General features: G+C 45.7%; 1 protein-coding gene and 1 long non-coding RNA gene across 2 annotated transcripts; both read right to left on the bottom strand.

Annotated features, from left to right (window-relative positions):
* Positions 1-11,369: 11,369 nt before the first annotated feature.
* On the bottom strand, positions 11,370-13,536 carry LOC124678160. Its single transcript, XR_006994360.1, has 2 exons — positions 13,113-13,536; positions 11,370-11,820 (listed from the first exon to the last, which is right to left on the bottom strand). It is a non-coding gene; the product is annotated as an uncharacterized LOC124678160 (long non-coding RNA).
* Positions 13,537-13,969: 433 nt separating this feature from the next.
* On the bottom strand, positions 13,970-16,540 carry LOC124673644 (MEIOTIC F-BOX protein MOF-like). Its single transcript, XM_047209685.1, has 5 exons — positions 15,527-16,540; positions 14,930-15,085; positions 14,656-14,842; positions 14,429-14,481; positions 13,970-14,083 (listed from the first exon to the last, which is right to left on the bottom strand). The coding sequence occupies exons 1-4, from the start codon at positions 16,538-16,540 to the stop codon at positions 14,453-14,455; spliced, it is 1,386 nt and encodes a 461-aa protein (XP_047065641.1). The 3' UTR covers positions 13,970-14,083; positions 14,429-14,452.
* Positions 16,541-17,625: the final 1,085 nt, after the last annotated feature.

Here is a 17,625-nt window from a genome sequence, read left to right as displayed (position 1 = left end):
CCTAGGTGTAGGGGCGGCACCCCGCTTGATCATAGTTTAGTAGATCTGATCCGTTACGATTGCTCCTTGTTCCACAAGGATTAGTTTAATATCTGCAATAGTTAGGCCTTACAAGGGGTCGGAGGATCCAGCGGCGTGTAGGGTGGCGTTTGCTAGTCCTAGAACGGATGTTCCGGGGATCAACCTCGTGTTGGTTTTTAGGCCCTGTCTAGGATCGGCTTACGGTCACCGTGCGCGAGCGCGAGGCCCAATCCTGAGTAGGATGATCCGATTATGCGGTGAAAACCCTAAATCGTCGTAGATCTCATTAGCTTTACCTTGATCAAGCAGGACCACCATATATTCGGACACCCCGTCTCGAATCATGGGTGGATCGGCTCTTTGAGCCGATTCACGGGATAACCCGAGAGCCGATCGAGGCTCGTATTTAACGTTTACGTGTGTGCCCCGGCAGAAACTAAGCGAGGCATCATCCACACCTTCCCGACCAGTGTATAGGTCGGTGGCACGCCCTTGTGATAAACATCGGCGCGTGCGACCAGGAGGCTTTGCGGGCCGTCGCTCAGAGGGACTGGGGCCAGCCGCAGCCCTAGTTGTTCCCGGCTCTACCGTGTTGCCCGTCTCTGCCCGCCAGGGGGTTTCTGACGTCAACATGTTTTCAAAATAAAAGCTCTAGCACAAATATAGCAATCGATGCTTTCCTCTTTGAAGGACCATTCTCTTTACTTTTATGTTGAGTCAGTTCACCTATTTCTCTCCACCTCAAGAAGCAAACACTTGTGTGAACCGTGCATTGATTCCTACATACTTGCATATTGTACTTGTTATATTACTCTATGTTGACAATTATCCATGAGATATAAATGTTACAAGTTGAAAGCAACCGCTGAAACTTAATCTTCCTTTGTGTTGCTTCAATGCCTTTACCTTGATTTATTGCTTTATGAGTTAACTCTTATGCAAGACTTATTAATACTTGTCTTGAAGTACTATTCATGAAAAGTCTTTGCTATATGATTCACCTGTTTACTCATGTCATCACCATTGTTTTGATCGCTGCATCCACTACACATGTTTACAAATAGTATGATCAAGGTTATGATGGCATATCACTTCAGAAATTATCTTTGTTATCGTTTTCCCTGCTCGGGACGAGCAGAACTAAGCTTGGGGATGCTTGATACGTCTCCGACGTATCGATAATTTCTTATGTTCTATGCCATATTATTGATGATACCTACATGTTTTATGCACACTTTATGTCATATTCGTGCATTTTCTGGAACTAACCTATTAACAAGATGCCGAAGTGCCAGTTCCTCGTTTTCGCTGTTTTTGGTTTCGTAAATCCGAGTAACGAAATATTCTCGGAAGTGGACGAAACGAAGACCCAGGGCCCTATTTTTCCACGGAGCTTCCGGAAGACCGAAGAACACACGAAGTGGGGCCACGAGGTGGCCAAGCTATAGGGCGGCGCGGCCCAAGCCCTGGCCGCGCCGACCTATAGCGTGGGCCCCTCGTTAGCCCCCCGACTCTGCCCTTCCGCCTACTTAAAGCCTCCGTCGCGAAAACCCTGAGGCGAAAAACCACGATACGGAAAACCTTACTGAGACGCCGTCGCCGCCGATCCCATCTCGGGGGATTCTGGGAGATCTCCTCCGGCACCCCGCCGGAGAGGGGATTCATCTCCCGGAGGACTCTACACCGCCATGGTCGCCTCCGGAGTGATGAGTGAGTAGTTCACCCCTGGACTATGGGTCCATAGCAGTAGCTAGATGGTTGTCTTCTCCTCATTGTGCTTCATTGTTGGATCTTGTGAGCTGCCTAACATGATCAAGATCATCTATCCGTAATTCTATATGTTGTGTTTGTCGGGATCCGATGGATAGAGAATACCATGTCATGTTAATTATCAAGTTATTACACATGTGTTGTTTATGATCTTGCATGCTCTCCGTTTCTAGTAGAGGCTCTGGCCAAGTTTTTACTTTTAACTCCAAGAGGGAGTACTTATGCTCGATAGTGGGTTCATGCCTGCATTGACACCTGGGGAGTGACAGAAACCCCTAAGGTTGTGTTGTGCTGTTGCCACTAGGGATAAAACATTGGCGCTATGTCCGAGGATGTAGTTTTTTATTACATTACGCACCATACTTAATGCAATTGTCTCGTTGTTTAGCAACTTAATACCGGAGGGGGTTCGGATGATAACCTGAAGGTGGACTTTTTAGGCATAGATGCAGTTGGATGGCGGTCTATGTACTTTGTCGTAATGCCCAATTAAATCTCACTATACTTATCATGTCATGTATGTGCATTGTTATGCCCTCTCTATTTGTCAATTGCCCGACTGTAATTTGTTCACCCAACATGCTTTTATCTTATGGGAGAGACACCTCTAGTGAACTGTGGACCCCGGTCCATTCTTTAATACCGAAATACAAATCTGCTCGCAATACTTGTTTTTACTATTTTCTCTCGCAAACAATCATCTTCCACACAATACGGTTAATCCTTTGTTACGAACAAGCCGGTGAGATTGACAACCTCACTCGTTTCGTTGGGGCAAAGTACTTTGGTTGTGTTGTGCAGGTTCCACGTTGGCGCCGGAATCTCCGGTGTTGCGCCGCACTACATCCCGCCGCCATCAACCTTCAACGTGCTTCTTGGCTCCTCCTGGTTCGATAAACCTTGGTTTCTTTCTGAGGGAAAACTTGCTGCTGTGCGCATCATACCTTCCTCTTGGGGTTTCCCAACGAACGTGTGAAATACACGCCATCACGTTACCACTGCTTGTTTACTGTCCTGGGCAAAGCACTTTTCTGGTGCCATTGCCACTGCTCATACTTATTTATACCACCTGTATTTCACTATCTCTTCGCCGAACTAGTGCACCTATTAGGTGTGTTGGGGACACAAGAGACTTCTTGCTTTGTGGTTGCAGGGTTGCATGAGAGGAATATCTTTGACCTCTTCCTCCCTGAGTTCGATAAACCTTGGGTGATCCACTTAAGGGAAACTTGCTGCTGTTCTACAAACCTCTGCTCTTGGAGGCCCAACACTGTCTACAAGAATAGAAGCTCCCGTAGACATCAGCGGCCAGCAACGGGGGCGCGCCACCCTGGTGTGTGGGCCCCCCTTTACCCCACTTTAGCATCTCTTCCTCCCACACTCTTCTCTCTCCCGAAAAAATCGACGCCAGCTTCCTCTCACTCGTGTTTTTGCTCAAGAACTCCAGATTTCTCGATCTCTTTGCTCAGCCCAGTTTCGTCCGAAATTTGGCACATTTGCTCTTCGGTATGTGACTCCTCCAACCCTCCAAGTAGAATTTTGTTTGGTGGAGTATATCTTGTATATTTTGCTGCTGTAGGTAACATGTTTAGTGAGCTTGCATGCTTGTTCTAAGTAGTAGAAACTAGTTTTGATGCATGATTAGTACTCTAGCAATTTCCTATGGTAGTTTCCCTCAATTATATGTCACCAAATCAAGTTTTATATTGTTTGTTGAAAAATTTCAGAAAAGGGGGATGGACAACTTTAACTTTGGGTCCAAGGGGAGACAACAAGCACGGGGAGGCCCTCGAGGTCATCCACCCGATTCAGGCCATCCTACAATGAGGACCTCATCGCACCAAGCTTCGCACCCGAGTAGGACAATGGAGTCCCCAATGCTGCATCATTTCCATGCTATGACTTTTTGAGAAATGCAGGGTTGTTGGATGATTTCTTGACCCTCGTCGGTAAGGCGGGTTTAACCACCTATGTGGCAGATGAGAGTGAGCAATACTACACGCTCACTAAAATCTTTGTGGAGAGCTTCAAGTTCAACAATAAGCATTTTCGCCCAACCGTAGACTTTAAGATCTATGGTAAGCCTATTACTATGAAGTTGGAAATTTTTTGTGCTGCATTGGGTATTACCCCTGTAGGTACAGCAAGGAAGATTGAGGACAACCCCAAGAAATTGCTGGAGCTCTATCGAGAGATCACCAACGATGATTGTCGCACCATTCAGCGTGGCAAGATAAGAAACATTCAACTCCCCGCAATTAAGTATTTTGCTTATTATATCGGTACTAGCATTCTTGGTAGGGAGAACACTAGCAACATATCAAGCTATCACCTTGGTTTCTTAATTGTTGCACTCACTGGGGACACGCCTTATCATCTTGGTGCTCTTGTTGCTCGCCGCTTGTCTAACAAGGGGCCTATATTTGGAGGAATTATTGCTTCGCGCGTTTTAGCATATTTAGAGCTTCCTCTTGACCCTAATGATGTGATAATAACTCCTATGAGGCTTGATATTGCTGCTATGAAGAGTCATCAATTTGTTATAGCTGACTCTAGGTTAGATAATATTGTTTATAGAGTGTTGTTTGCTGACGGGGAAGAGAGGGAAGTCCCTTGCCCCAACCAGATTTGTTCAGTATCAACAGGAAACCATGGTCGCGCTCTAAGGAGGAGGTGGATGAGAAGCCGAAGATACACAACTTCCACCAGCAGCATGACTCCGAGGACGCCGAGCCCTCCTACGACTACACCGTCACGTATCCGGGTGCTTCCTCTAGCACATACCCGGAATATGATCCATCTTCGTACTACGAAGGTGCTTCTTCATGGGCACCATGGGGTTGATCTCCACTTAGGCCAAAAGCCTAAGCTTAGGGGAAGGTATACCGGCATCACTCATTCTTTGCATATTATGGTTGCTGGATACTTGTACATACTTGTTTAGTTTCTTTGAGTGGTTTTCTAATGAAAGGGAGATGATATTTGGGGAAGTGCTGGCTGAAAACAGATTCTGGACTGTTACCAAAAAAAATCGTGCGCACAGACAGAACGTTATTTTGAGCTGCCAATTTTTGTGCATGTTCCACAGGTTGTTATCTAACTTTCATTAGTTGAACACTTTTCGAGCTGAGCAACGGAAGATTTTTGTAAAAATCGATTTCTGTACTGCTGTCAAGTTTTGGCAGATTTCTGCCATCTTGCTTTTCTGTGTTTCTTTTAGTTTTCATTTTCTTGTTCCTGCTTTGTTTCTTTCCTAAAACACAAAAATACCAAAAATATTTCTGTTGTTTCCCTTCACCATTTATTTATTTTGATTCTTGCATTTGTTTCGCTTTATTTGCTATTGCTAGTTTGCTATAAGAAAACCCAAAAAGATTTTGCTTTGTTTGCTTGTTTCCTTTTGTTTTTGTTCTCAAATTCGAAAACACCAAAAATATTTGCTGTTCTTCTTTGGTTTGTAAAGTTCATTATGAGTTCAATGGTCTTCGGTGGCTGGAGCGTGGTTTTCATTTCATATTATCCAAGCTACACAAGTGAAAAGGCAATAATGACGATCTACGACAATCTGATTGTGGTGAGAGGCTGGTATGAACTCTATTTGTTTTCATTTTTGTACATATACTCATCCATGTGAGCATGCTTAGTTGGTTCATGTGAGGTATATGTCATTTAAGAAAGTCTAGTAGTTCATGTTCTCTCATGTTTAGCTCCAATTTATTAATATGAGTAGCATGTCATGGATGTTTGCTTGCATTGTTTTATTCATAGATAGGTATGATATTGTGGTATCCTCCTCTGAATAATTCGGTTGAATTAACTTGGCACATGCTCACGCATGCATATGACTGAACAAAAGTCAATTAAGCCTCGATGATTTACATTGCTTCGAGTTCTTGTATCACTTTTATGCCTCGGTTAATTTATTTTGCCGCAAGCATGATTATGACGATTCATCGCTCTCTTGATTTGTCGCTCCCTAGTCTTTTGCTAGCCTTCACTTGTACCGAGCGGGAACGCTGCTCGTGCTTCCAAACACATGAAAACCAAGTTATTCCGAGTGTCCACCATAAATACCTATGCATGGTATTTCAAACCATTCCAAGTAAATTCTCATGTGCTACCTTTAAAACCTTCAAAATGCTTCTCAATTTGTGTTAATGTTTCATAGCTCATGAGGAAGTATGTGGTGTTTAACTTTCAACCTTGTCATTTACTCTTGACGGATTTTCATATGGACTAGTGGCACATCCGCTTATCCAATAATTTTGCAAAAAGAGGCTGGCAATGGGGTTCCCAGCCCCGATTAATCAACTTTCACTAATAATTCTCTTCACATGTTTTGCTCGATTCATCGGTAAGCAACTTAATTTTGCAAATAGACACTCCTCAATGGTATGTGATTGATGGAAGGCACCCGAGGATTCGGTTAGCCATGGCTTGTGTAAGCAAAGGTTGGGGGAGTGTCACCCATAATAAAACTAAAATACATGTGTAAACAAAAGAGAAGAGGGATGATCTACCTTGCTGGTAGAGATAACGTCCTTCATGGGAGCCGCTCTTGAAAGTCCGGTTGGCGAGGTAGTTGGTGTACCCAGTACCATTCGTTGACAACAACAAACACCTCTCAAAATAATTTTACTCCTGTTTTACAAATGAAAAGCTCTAGCGCATGTTAATCCCTCGCTTCCTCTGCGAAGGGTCAATCTTTTACTTTTACATTGAGTCTCCATCCTTTCTTTGAGCACTTTCTTGAGAGCACAACTGTCATTCTTAGTGTAATATGCTTGTCTCAAAATATAATTGATTGTGGTATAACTTTGATGCTTTTATCTTTGACAATCACTATTTCTAGTCTTTCTATGAACTTCGGAGGTGCTCGAGCATTTATGTTTTGCTGATCAAATATGGGCAAGCGAGATACCACTCTATCATACTCTTTTATGAACATTGCAATCCTGCTTATATACATGATTCATGATGCTTATTATTAATTGTTGGTACCTTTCCATGATTTACATAGCTATTAGATGATCTTATTTGCATGCATCTTATTATGAACTGCCTAAGTGATTAGCCATAGCATGAGAATATTTACATCATATGAACAAATGTGTTTGTGAAAGTTCTTTTATCGCTCAGTTGTTAACTGAATTGCTTGAGGACAAGCAATAAGCTAAGCTTGGGGGGAGTTGATACGTCCAAAACGTATCTACTTTCCCGAACACTCTTGCTGTTGTTTTGCCACTAATTTGTGTATTTTGGATGCAACTAACACGGACTAACACTGTTTTCAGCAGAACTGTTCTGGTGTCTCGTTTTTGTGCAGAAATCCAACTTTCAGGAAAACCTCGGAATTTATACAGAAGGCCCTATTTTCCCAGAATACTTACGGAGCCAGAAGGACAAGCCAGGTGGGGGCCCGAGGGCCCCACGCACTAGGCCGGTGCGGCCCAGGAGGGGCCCGCGCGGCCCTAGTGTGTGGCGCCCTCGGTCGGCCCCCGACGCCCTCCTTCGGACTACTTATTGCTTTCGACCTAAAAACGCACGGAGGGAAGTCGAAGTCGCCAGAAACCCTCCAGAACGCCACCACATCGCGAAACTCCGTCTCGGGAGCCAGAAGTCTCCGTTCTGGCACTCCGCCGGGACGGGGATTGGAGGAGATCATCGCCATCATCACCACCGACGCCTCTCCATCGACCAGCCATGTTTCCCCCATCCATGTGTGAGTAATTCCCCCGCTATAGGCTGAAGGGGATGGTAGGGATTGGATGAGATTGGTCATGTAATAGTGTAAGATTGTTAGGGCATAGTGCCTAGTGTCCGTAATTGGTACTTTGATGATATTGTTGCAACTTGTTATGCTTAATGCTTGTCACTAGGGCCCGAGTGCCATGATCTCAGATCTGAACATGTTATTATTTCATCATGATATTCATTGTTTATGGTCTTACCTGCAAGTTGTATACACATGTCGTTGTCCAGAACCAATGGCCCCGAAGTGACAGAAATCGGGACAACCGGAGGGGATGGTAGTGATGTGAGGATCACATGTGTTCACGGAGTGTTAATGCTTTGCTCCGGTGCTCTATTAAAAGGAGTGCCTTAATATCCGAGTAGATTCCCTTGAGGCCCGAGCTGCCACCGGCTGGTAGGACAAAAGATGTTGTGCAAGTTTCTCATTGCGAGCACGTACGACTATAATTGGAACACATGCCTATTGATTGCTTTGTACTTAGACACCGTTTTATTATTATCTGCAAATGCCCTGCTTGCATTGTTACATGAGTTTCTCTCATTCATGCAACGCCCGTTATTCGTCCCCGTGCCTACAGTATTTTAATCCTGATGTTTACTATAATCACTACTGCTGTCTCTGTTACTCTGCTGCTGTTATTTTACTACTGCTACTGCTATAAAACTGTTACTACTGATAAACTCTTGCGAGCAAGGTCTGTTTCCAGTGCGGCTGAATTGACAACTCGAGTTGTTAAGGCTTTCAAGTATTCTTTGTCTCCCCTTGTGTCGAATCAATAAATTGAGTTTTACTACCCGCGAAGACTGCTGCGATCCCCTATACTTGTGAGTTATCAACGGGCACAGAAGGCGAGGAGCAAGATGACTCCGCCGACACTGACGAGTCGGGTCCACATCTAGGAGGCATTTTCCGCGCCTTCTTCCCGCTTCGTTCCCGTCAACACACGGTGCGCCGGCGCCCCCGCTAGCGTCCCTTTCTACTAGGTTCGGCCTGAAAGCGTTGGATGGAGAGTTGGGATGAAAAACTAATTTGGGGGCCGTGGCTCGACGAAAATGTTGGCGTCAACACTCCCCAAAGGCCGGAGGGCAAGTGAAGATGCTCTTAGAGCATCTCTAGTAGTGCCTGTAAAAGTGCGAACCGAAAACTAGTTCAGTCTTCCGAATTTTACGGTTTCGTTGATTTCATTTAAAGCGCAAAATAGAAACCGAAAAGACGAACTAAAAAAAGAAATCAAACATCGCGAGAAATTTTTGGCAATAAACATGCGAAATGCAACAACTTTGATGCTCCGATCGAGCTACATTCAAACATAATTTGCATATAATAAACCAAAATAACTACTAATCCTAGGCCGCACGCCTAATTTGACCAAAATTTGGCCTCGAGATATTCACCGGGGCCTCTACGCGCGACGGAGGAGGGTTTTTCGCGGCGGAGGAAGCCTAGGCGACGACGAGGGCGGTGAGCTTGATCTTCGTCGCCTCATACGCGTAGTTCCCGCTAGTGAGGGGAAGCGCCACGGCATCGTCGTCGCTGCTGTCGGGGAGCGGTGGAAGCGGCGGGCTGCATGAGCCGCCGGATGAGACCTCGCCGTCGACATTGCACACCCCATTGTGCGTCGAGCTGCGCGCCGACCTGCGGGGCCACCTGCGCGTCGCCCGCTCCGCCTCCGAGCGCAAAACTGGCGGATGAGGCGGTGAGTCTCCGCCATTGCGAACAGAGGGGAGGTCGCGGCAGAGCGGAGAGCGCGAGGGAGCGGCCGAAATTGCTCGCTGGAGTGCGAGGGTTTTTCGCGGTGGAGGAGCGGATGCGGCGGAGGGGAGTAGGGTTTCGAAACCGAACTCCCCTTCCCGACCTGGTTAAATAGGGGCAGCGCGCTCACTTTTTCGGGGCAGGCCGCCGACTCAGGCGCTGCTCTATGCCACTTTCGGCCCGAACCCGTAAATCCGCCGGAAAAATTCAGTTCCGGTAGCATTTAGCTCTCTTAGAGCATCTCTAGCAGAACCCGTAAATCCCGTCGGAACCGAACTTTTCCGGCGAATTTACGGGTTCGGGCTGAATGTGCCGCAGATCAGCGACCGAATACATGGGCCGGCCCGTAAAATAAGTTCGGGGGCCCGAATCGGTCCCCGAACGGCCCCTATTAAAAGGGTTCGCGGAGGGGAGTTCGGGTCGCAAACCATACTCCCCTCCGCCGTTCCTCTCCCTCCGCCGCCGCCCCTGACCATTTCCGGCGAGCAATCCAGCTCGCCCCAGCCACCGATCCAAAGCCCGCCGCCACGCGATGTCGTCCCGTCAAGGCTCCCAAGGCCGTGGCGCCGGATTGGGCGGCGGCGACTCGCCGCCACGCCCGCACGTCTTCCGCACCGACGCGGAGCGGCGGAAATGGAACCGGTCGGAGGGCGCGCGCAAGCGCAGCTCACGCCGGTGGACGAACTGGGGGCTCACGCCCCCAGGGAAGCTCGCCAGGTACGACAACGCCGGTGAGGGCTCGTCCTCTGGCCAGTCAAGCCGCGCTCGCCCACCTTCTCCGCCGGGGACTATGTCCACGACAGTGACGAGGAGGACGCCGTCCTCGCGCAGACCAAGGCCATCAGCGAGGCGGAGGCTCGCGCGCGCTTCCGCCGGGAGGAGGCGGAAGCCGTCCGCCTCGTCCGTGAATACGAGGCGGCCCGCCGGGAGGCCCGCGTCTGCCGCATCAAGCTCGAAATAGTCGAGCTTGACGGCGACGACGCGTGAAGCTCGTCGACGACAGCGTCGGCGCCCTCTGCCGCCGAACCGCTCCGCCACCACCGACATCGCCGCGTGCGTAAGTCAATATAGTGGCCGCATTTTGCTTTAGCTAACTAGCGCCTGCCGGTGTACCAGTAACGTAGCTTTAATTTTATGAACAACGTATGTTTTGATGCTCAATCTGGGCATCAATTTGATGTCGAACTATGATCATCGCATAATTTATGTGCGCCATTTCAAATTCCGCTATTCAGTTCCACTTTTTCGGTTTCTAATCTGCGCCACTGCCAAATTCGAACGAACTAGTTTTACTGAAAACCAGTTTTTCGGTTCGCACTTTTCAGGTTCTGTGCGCCATTTCAAATTCCGCTATTCAGTTCCACTTTTTCGGTTTCTAATCTGCGCCACTGCCAAATTCAAACGAACTAGTTTTCGAAAGACTGAAAACCAGTTTTTCGTTTCGCACTTTTCAGGTTCTGTTAGAGATGCTCTTAGAGTTGCTCTTACTTCGTTAGATCAATCCAAAGTTCCATACTTGGCGACGGTAGAAACGGATTGCGAATGATCACTTCCATAACCCATGCTCCACCACCACCACGATCACTTCCTTAATGACAAAGTAGAAACGATTTACGAATGAGGGAGCATGCTTAATTATGTGTTCACTTTTACAGCCCGAGACAATTTTACTTAGCTCGTATACTAGTTACAACATCTGTCTGATGTTCTGCGAGCGCATCATTTGCAGAACGTGCTTTCTGTTAAGGGCGTTGCTACACGGTGCGCGGTTACCAGTTTGCTTTACAGGGTGCCCACCTTGTCTGAACCAGAATCTTTCCTAAAATAGTAAGTGGGGCCAAAAGTAGACAGCGACAGGCTGTAAAACGAAAGCATCCTCTGTCCTGGAAACGCGTCCACACGCGGTGACGTGGGAAGACCACATCCACAGGCGGCTGGTCCAGATATAACAATAGAGGAAACTTTACCAGCTCCATGGCTTGACCTTCTTCGGTAGAAAAGTTACAGGCAACCAAAAATAAAACAGAAAACAAAATAGGGAGGCGCGCCAGAATCTACAACCACCGAAACAGGTATGAAAGGTTGCAGCCAAATTCATGCACCTCTAGATCTGTAGTTTTACATGAACATCCAGGAAGCTAGATTCAGGCCGGCTGATGCCTCAGTATCAGCTACCCCACAGATATTGTCATAGATGTATAAAACTGGTCTCCAACAGTTATGAGAGAAAAGGACATAGTGGTACAAAGTGGTCTGCATTGTAGGATGTATGTTCTTGAGTACAATCCAGCACCAAAAAGCACCAGGCTTTAGTAGTTTGTGAGGCACCTTAAACTAGTAAATGAACAAAAACTAGTGGCAAACTGCATTGCCAGGAACCTGAAAGCAAGGAGAGGCATGTAAAATTTCTCTTCCAGGAAGCTAGAATGTGTAGCCATGATTTCTCTCAAATCAGTCTTCATCATCTGCAGGGCTTGAAGACAAGTACCTATTGTCTTCAACATGTATTTTCTGCTAATTTTCTGCTTGAAGTAATTGCAGACCGGGTGAATAAAGCATGGCAGGAAATAAAAACACGGTAGAAAGTTAACTTGCAACAAACTTTCTGCAAATGTTCTGCTAGCTAAATTATATGGAAATGTAACTATTTCTATATATTTGCATATATGGATTTCTGGTTTCCTGATCTAAATACACCAACACCTGAAGTTGATCATCAGGACCAAGTTGATGGTCAGAACAATGTTGAGGATCTAACAGAACAGGGACATCAAGATACAGAGAATGCAGGGACCAACACTGGTCCATCTTTGCGCTAGTTCATAAAAAGATTGAAAACCTACATGTATATAAAAAAACATCCTATACATATTCTTGCTAATAGAAAATCACACCAGAATGTATTTATTGACACTAATTTACATCCTAAAAAATTACAAGAAAAGAACAAAACACTGCATATATAATTACCAAAAAAATCCTATTAGTAAAACACTAGAATCCTATATGCAGGATGTATTAATTGCCTAAAAATACATCATGTTAGTAAAAAGCATTATACTAGAACCTATGTACAGGTTGTATTAAAGTGCCGAAAAAATATATCCCATTAGTAAAGCATTATACTCCTATATGCAGGATGTATTAATTGCCTAAAAATACATCCTATTAGTAAAGCATTATACTAGAAAAAAGTGCCTAAAAAATAAGTACATCCTACTAGTAAAGCATTATACTAGAGAATCCGATATGCAGAAGGTATTAATTGCCTAAAAAATAAATCCTGCTAGTAAAGTATTATACTAGAAATACTATAAGCAGGATGTATTAGAGTGTCTAAAAAATACATTCTATGTTCATACAAAAACATCGGAACTAGGGCAAAAGCTAGCCTTCGGGTTCTCATGGTGACTTGAGGAATATTAGGACGCCCAATACATGCAAGTCATTCCAGTGTGTTTTATTGAGCTAGCCATGGAGATCGATCTAGTTGCTTTGCCGTAGCCAGCTAACTAGTTTTTTTGTAGTTGATCAAGATGAGTTATAGTTTCCCTAGTTGCCAAACACGCTGTTATCAAGACGTACGTCTTAAGGGTTAGCAAAAAGGACATCAGGTGAGCTATCTGTGTGCAGGTTTCGAGATCTATGGACGATAAATACGACGGGATGCTGTAGTGGATTACAGAGACTTCAGATGTAGCAGCGCACCAAAGTAAACAAGAACGAAGAACACCCAAAAATTGCTCGCAACAGAGGCCACTGGAAATGCATCGCCCTCTTGATACCACAGAATGGGCGAAGAGCAGATACTCACCGGCTCAAAACTCGAGACCCAGATCCCTCCTCCCTGCCAGTCATCGGTGATGTCGAACCCGCGGCGAAGAGAGAGATACGGGCTGCTGGACCGCATCGTCGGCGGCCCGTCGCCGCACTGCCACGCGAACCGCCTGCTAGATTCGTGGGGGAGCCGGTGGTCGCGTCCATGGAGAGATTTCGAGGCAGAGACGAGACGAGACGCTTCGCCGCGACAAGGAAGGGGATTAGGGAAATTGGCCCGGATCGCCACGCCGCCGTGCCGCCGCGCCGCGCGCTCCGCCTGCTAGCTTCGCTGGGGAGCTTGTGGTCGCGTGGATGGAGAGATTTGAGGCGGAGAGAGACGCTCGGCCACGAAGAGGAAGGGGAATGGGGAATGGCAATCGCGATGGAGAGAGACTAGGCTGTCGGCGTGGGTGGGTTGAGCCAGGGACGTCCGGTCCCCATGTAATTCAAACAGCTCATGCAAAAAGGGTTAACCAAATTCAAAAACTTTATGGTCATATACTAGCACTTAATTAATAGTTTTACCGCTAGGTTTAAGTTATTTGTCCATAGATAGGAGTACTGGACTTTTGCGTGTCCATGGACCAAACATGTCTTCTGTCCGCAGCCTAAATTTTTTGTTAGGAATCCTTATTGCACAGGTACCTAGTGATTAACATGTGTAATCGAATAGAACGCTGAAGTATGTGGTATTTTGCCGGGACTAAGCAAATTAACCTCCAAACTTTTATAACTAGGATAATAATACCATGGTAACATCATTTTCATAGTACTTGTCTAAGTACGAATTAATGTTGTATATATAATAATGTTAACTCGTCACACGAGAAAAACAATCTTGACTTTTTATGGGTTTCATGTAGCCACACGGCCCACACATGGTTCAGACTTCAGAGATACGCACAAGAAGCATCAGCAGCTCTGTTTAATTCTGCAGCCATGATCTGTGCCGTGTGAGAGGATTATCTGCATGGACGAACATTTTGTCATTAAGATAGCCTTCCACTGTTCAAAATTCTAAGGTACACAACAAATGATCAGACTTCAGAGATACGCACAAAGGTCGGTCATATAACAGACATTCTTGTCAAATTACATTTCCATAGCATTTGTAGATGTATATTAGTAAAAAAGGGGGAAACCATAACTTTAGAAAACGTGCACTGACAAAGACACCAAATATTTTGACATGTTGGTAGTTTCTTGTTCCTCAAATCTGTGTTAAGTACAAAGTGATGATTTACATCATAAGATAGGACTTGTAATCCTTACAGTCAATAAAAAGCTATGTAATCAGATGTAAGATCTTACCGCCAAAACTGCAGGTTCTACTCATCAGCCCCATCTTAAGGCCAAGGATTTGCCTGGTTGAAGTGTGAGGAAGCGAATAAGTTTACACTGTATAAATTCTGATCAAGCTCCAAAAACAAACTGACTCACATTGCAAATATAACAACATTTTGTGGCTTTAGTGTCATTTAACCAAAATAATAATAATGAAAGACTTGTGTGAGATAAGGTAAGAATACATGACTCACAAGTTTGGCGAGTCGGACGGTGATAGACAGATATCTTTTCCATGGCTATGCCATTAGCCACGAAGAAATCTGCTAACACATGAACTCTTTCATCATCCTTGGGACATTTTATCTTGACCGTCTCAAGGTTTTTGCAAACAAATGATCTACCCTCTGGTTTGATATCGTCTTCTATTTCCTCATGATCCTTGTCACAGAACAAAATGAATGTCATGAAATAGGTCCAAACTAAATTATCACAGTTCATATAAAGGCAGTATAAGAATGCCCATACCACTTTAAGTTTAAGAAAAAGCCTCTCCAGATTTGGAGCATGCTGCAGGAACAAGACTAATGGACGGAAGTCATCAGCCATACACCATTCACCAAGGGTTAACACCTTCAGGTTGCTAAAAATTGGGCACATTTCCATTTCCCTATTCAGAATCAACTTCATATGGTACACAGAAGTGAATTTGTTCAGTCCAAGGGAAAGAATAATAACACGGTGAAGTTACAAGCAATTAGACATTTGTGTGGAAGTGAATGTTTGCTTCTGGTTAAGTTGCTAAGAGGATGATATCGTTAGACTGTAGACATGCTCATAAGGATACAACATTGGAAAAGAAAAATGATAACAAAAATGCTCCTGGCAAGCTACTCATATTACATGCACTTTGGTTATACAATCTTAATATATACTACGATAAAGCTAGAATTATTTCCCATAACTTAGCAGGTCATTTGTTGTGACTATGAGTATGTAACCAGCTATTGGTATTGGAGTGGAAAAAAATGCCCAAGATGTCCAGTAAAAAGGATTTTGTGAGGTACAATTTTATTCTGCAAATAAAATAGCCGACAAATATCAGCAACAGATTCATATTTATACCTCTCCGACATCAGCTATCAGCTCCAAATTTGTAGCATTTGAAAGGCTGCGGATAACATTTTGGCCACCTAAAACTTCATCACCATAGAATTCTTCACTCAAATTGCTATCAGCATCACTATCATCATCTGATTCACGGTCACTGCTGCTGTCACACTCAAATACTTCTGGATCGGGTTCAATGTACCTATCTTCAAACTTATCATGCAAGAAAGAGTCCTTAAGCGTGATGGTGGCCGTGGCCAGAGTCCCCATGTTTTCGAATGAGGGAGCATGGTGGTACGGATTGACACAGCGCAGCGATACGAGGTTTGGAGCAGCGATGGATAGTTCTGTCCTGATCCTGCAGTCGACCATGGTCAAACTGATAAGTGAGGCAGATGATATCTGGGGGCCATCCAAGTGGCACTCCTTGAGCTCCAGGATTTCCAAAGAAGGGCACTGAGAACAGAGCTGCCTTAGTGTCCTGTCGTACAACATTGTACCTGATAGGTGCAGGTGTTTGAGGTGGCGGGAGATGAGGGGCACGGACTCAAGGTCAGATAAGTCATCCTGCCTTGGATGTTGACTAAGCTGGATAAAGCGAGCCCCCCGGTTTATGGCAGCACGGATCCACATCTCGACATCCGTAGAGCAGTAATCCTCCCCGTCCTCATCGTATTTGGGGCTGTACGGGAGGGTAGGAGTACCGTTAAGGTCGGCGGTGGACAGGAGCCGGAGCGTGTGCAGCGGCGCAGACACCTTGCGCAGGAGCAAGAAGTGGTTGGCGAACCTGGTGAGTCGCAGAGGGAGCGGGCGGTGACGGTGTTTGCAACAGACCCGGAGGTCGACGCAGGGCGCGGAAGCCCAGAGGTTGCGCCAGCGGCGCGAGAGCACGCAGGTGCGAGCCACCTCCCACGCCCTCAGGAACGACATGACCTTGTGGAGGAGGTCGTCCGGGAGGGCACTAAGACGATCATCGGCAGCGGCGGCATCTCCCTCGACAGTGTCAACTTTTACTTTCTTGCGGGACATTCCGTCGAACAGATAGCCTGCACTATGGCTTTAGATGGTCGCAGCAAATTTGGTACGAAGAAATTACTCGGGAAACGCGATGGGATGAATGGATCGGACCTGCACGAGGATTAGACGAAGTTGCTGTGAGTTCTTATGCTTCAAGTGCAATCCCGTCGATAGCGGCGGCATCTACGTTTGGAATAAATTGTTGGTCTAGGAGTAAATTGCGAGGAAAAGGTAGAATACCTTGAGAAAACCACAAATCTCGACTCTCGCACAGCGTCCAGCCGAATCGGGTAGGGTTACCTTGGGGTAATAGGTTGGTGGCGGGGGTGGAAGCAGAGAGAAAAGGTCTGCCCACACAGTGATCTCGCCTCAAATCCTCGGACGGAGATCGTGGGCGCAAACGAGTGCGGCGTGGCCAGCGAGGGCGTGGGCGTGTGCGTGCGTGGGAGCTATTCGGATGACCGGTCTGCAGGCTGAATGGCTGATCGGTCGACCAAATTTTGGCTCTGAAATTTTCAATAGGGCCGGCTGATTGGTTACACTAATCTCGCAAGAAAATTAATACAACATCTGTCTGTAAAAAATGTTTTCCGTCATTGTTGATTGTGCTTTGATATTTGGATAAGAAAAGGAATCTTGACAAATAAATGGATGGTGACGAAAAGATCCACACCCATATATGTAAGTACAAAATTCACACTCTAAAAGTTTATCTAAATTTAGATGTATTTAAAAATCTTTTTAGTATATAGATATATTTAAATATGGATAAACCTTCGACATTTTTATATGAACGGAAGGAGCATCTTGCTTGAACCGTGGCCGTGTTTGTTGCTGTCGCTCAATGTCTCACAAAAATGATTTGTGATGCTTTTGTATGCACAAAGAAATATGAGTAACACATGATGGAAGATTTCGTATCGTGGCACTTTACCAAAACAGGCATTTTTCGGTCCGGTCTGCTTATTTTGTAGAGTGGGAGAGCCAGTTTGGTCACAGGATAAATCGTCCAGATGATGGACCAATGAAGGAGCACCCGATGTGGGCGACGATTTGGAAATTGAGAGTACCTAGCAAGGTTAAAATTTGCATATGGC

Source organism: Lolium rigidum, chromosome 7 (genome assembly GCF_022539505.1).
Source record: "Lolium rigidum isolate FL_2022 chromosome 7, APGP_CSIRO_Lrig_0.1, whole genome shotgun sequence".
Lineage (NCBI taxonomy): Eukaryota > Viridiplantae > Streptophyta > Magnoliopsida > Poales > Poaceae > Lolium > Lolium rigidum.
The sequence above is the reverse complement of the archived record's forward strand: the minus strand, read 5'-3'. Positions and strand labels throughout refer to the sequence as shown.

Excerpts from the sequence above, each read along its gene's own strand:
- LOC124673644 (XM_047209685.1), bottom strand. The coding sequence starts at position 16,540 with ATGTCCCGCAAGAAAGTAAAAGTTGACACTGTCGAGGGAGATGCCGCC. Across the intron at positions 14,843-14,929 it reads TTTTTCTTAAACTTAAAGTG|GATCATGAGGAAATAGAAGA; the intron begins GTATGGGCATTC and ends TTCTGTGACAAG. Across the intron at positions 14,482-14,655 it reads CCGTCCGACTCGCCAAACTT|GCAAATCCTTGGCCTTAAGA; the intron begins GTGAGTCATGTA and ends CACTTCAACCAG.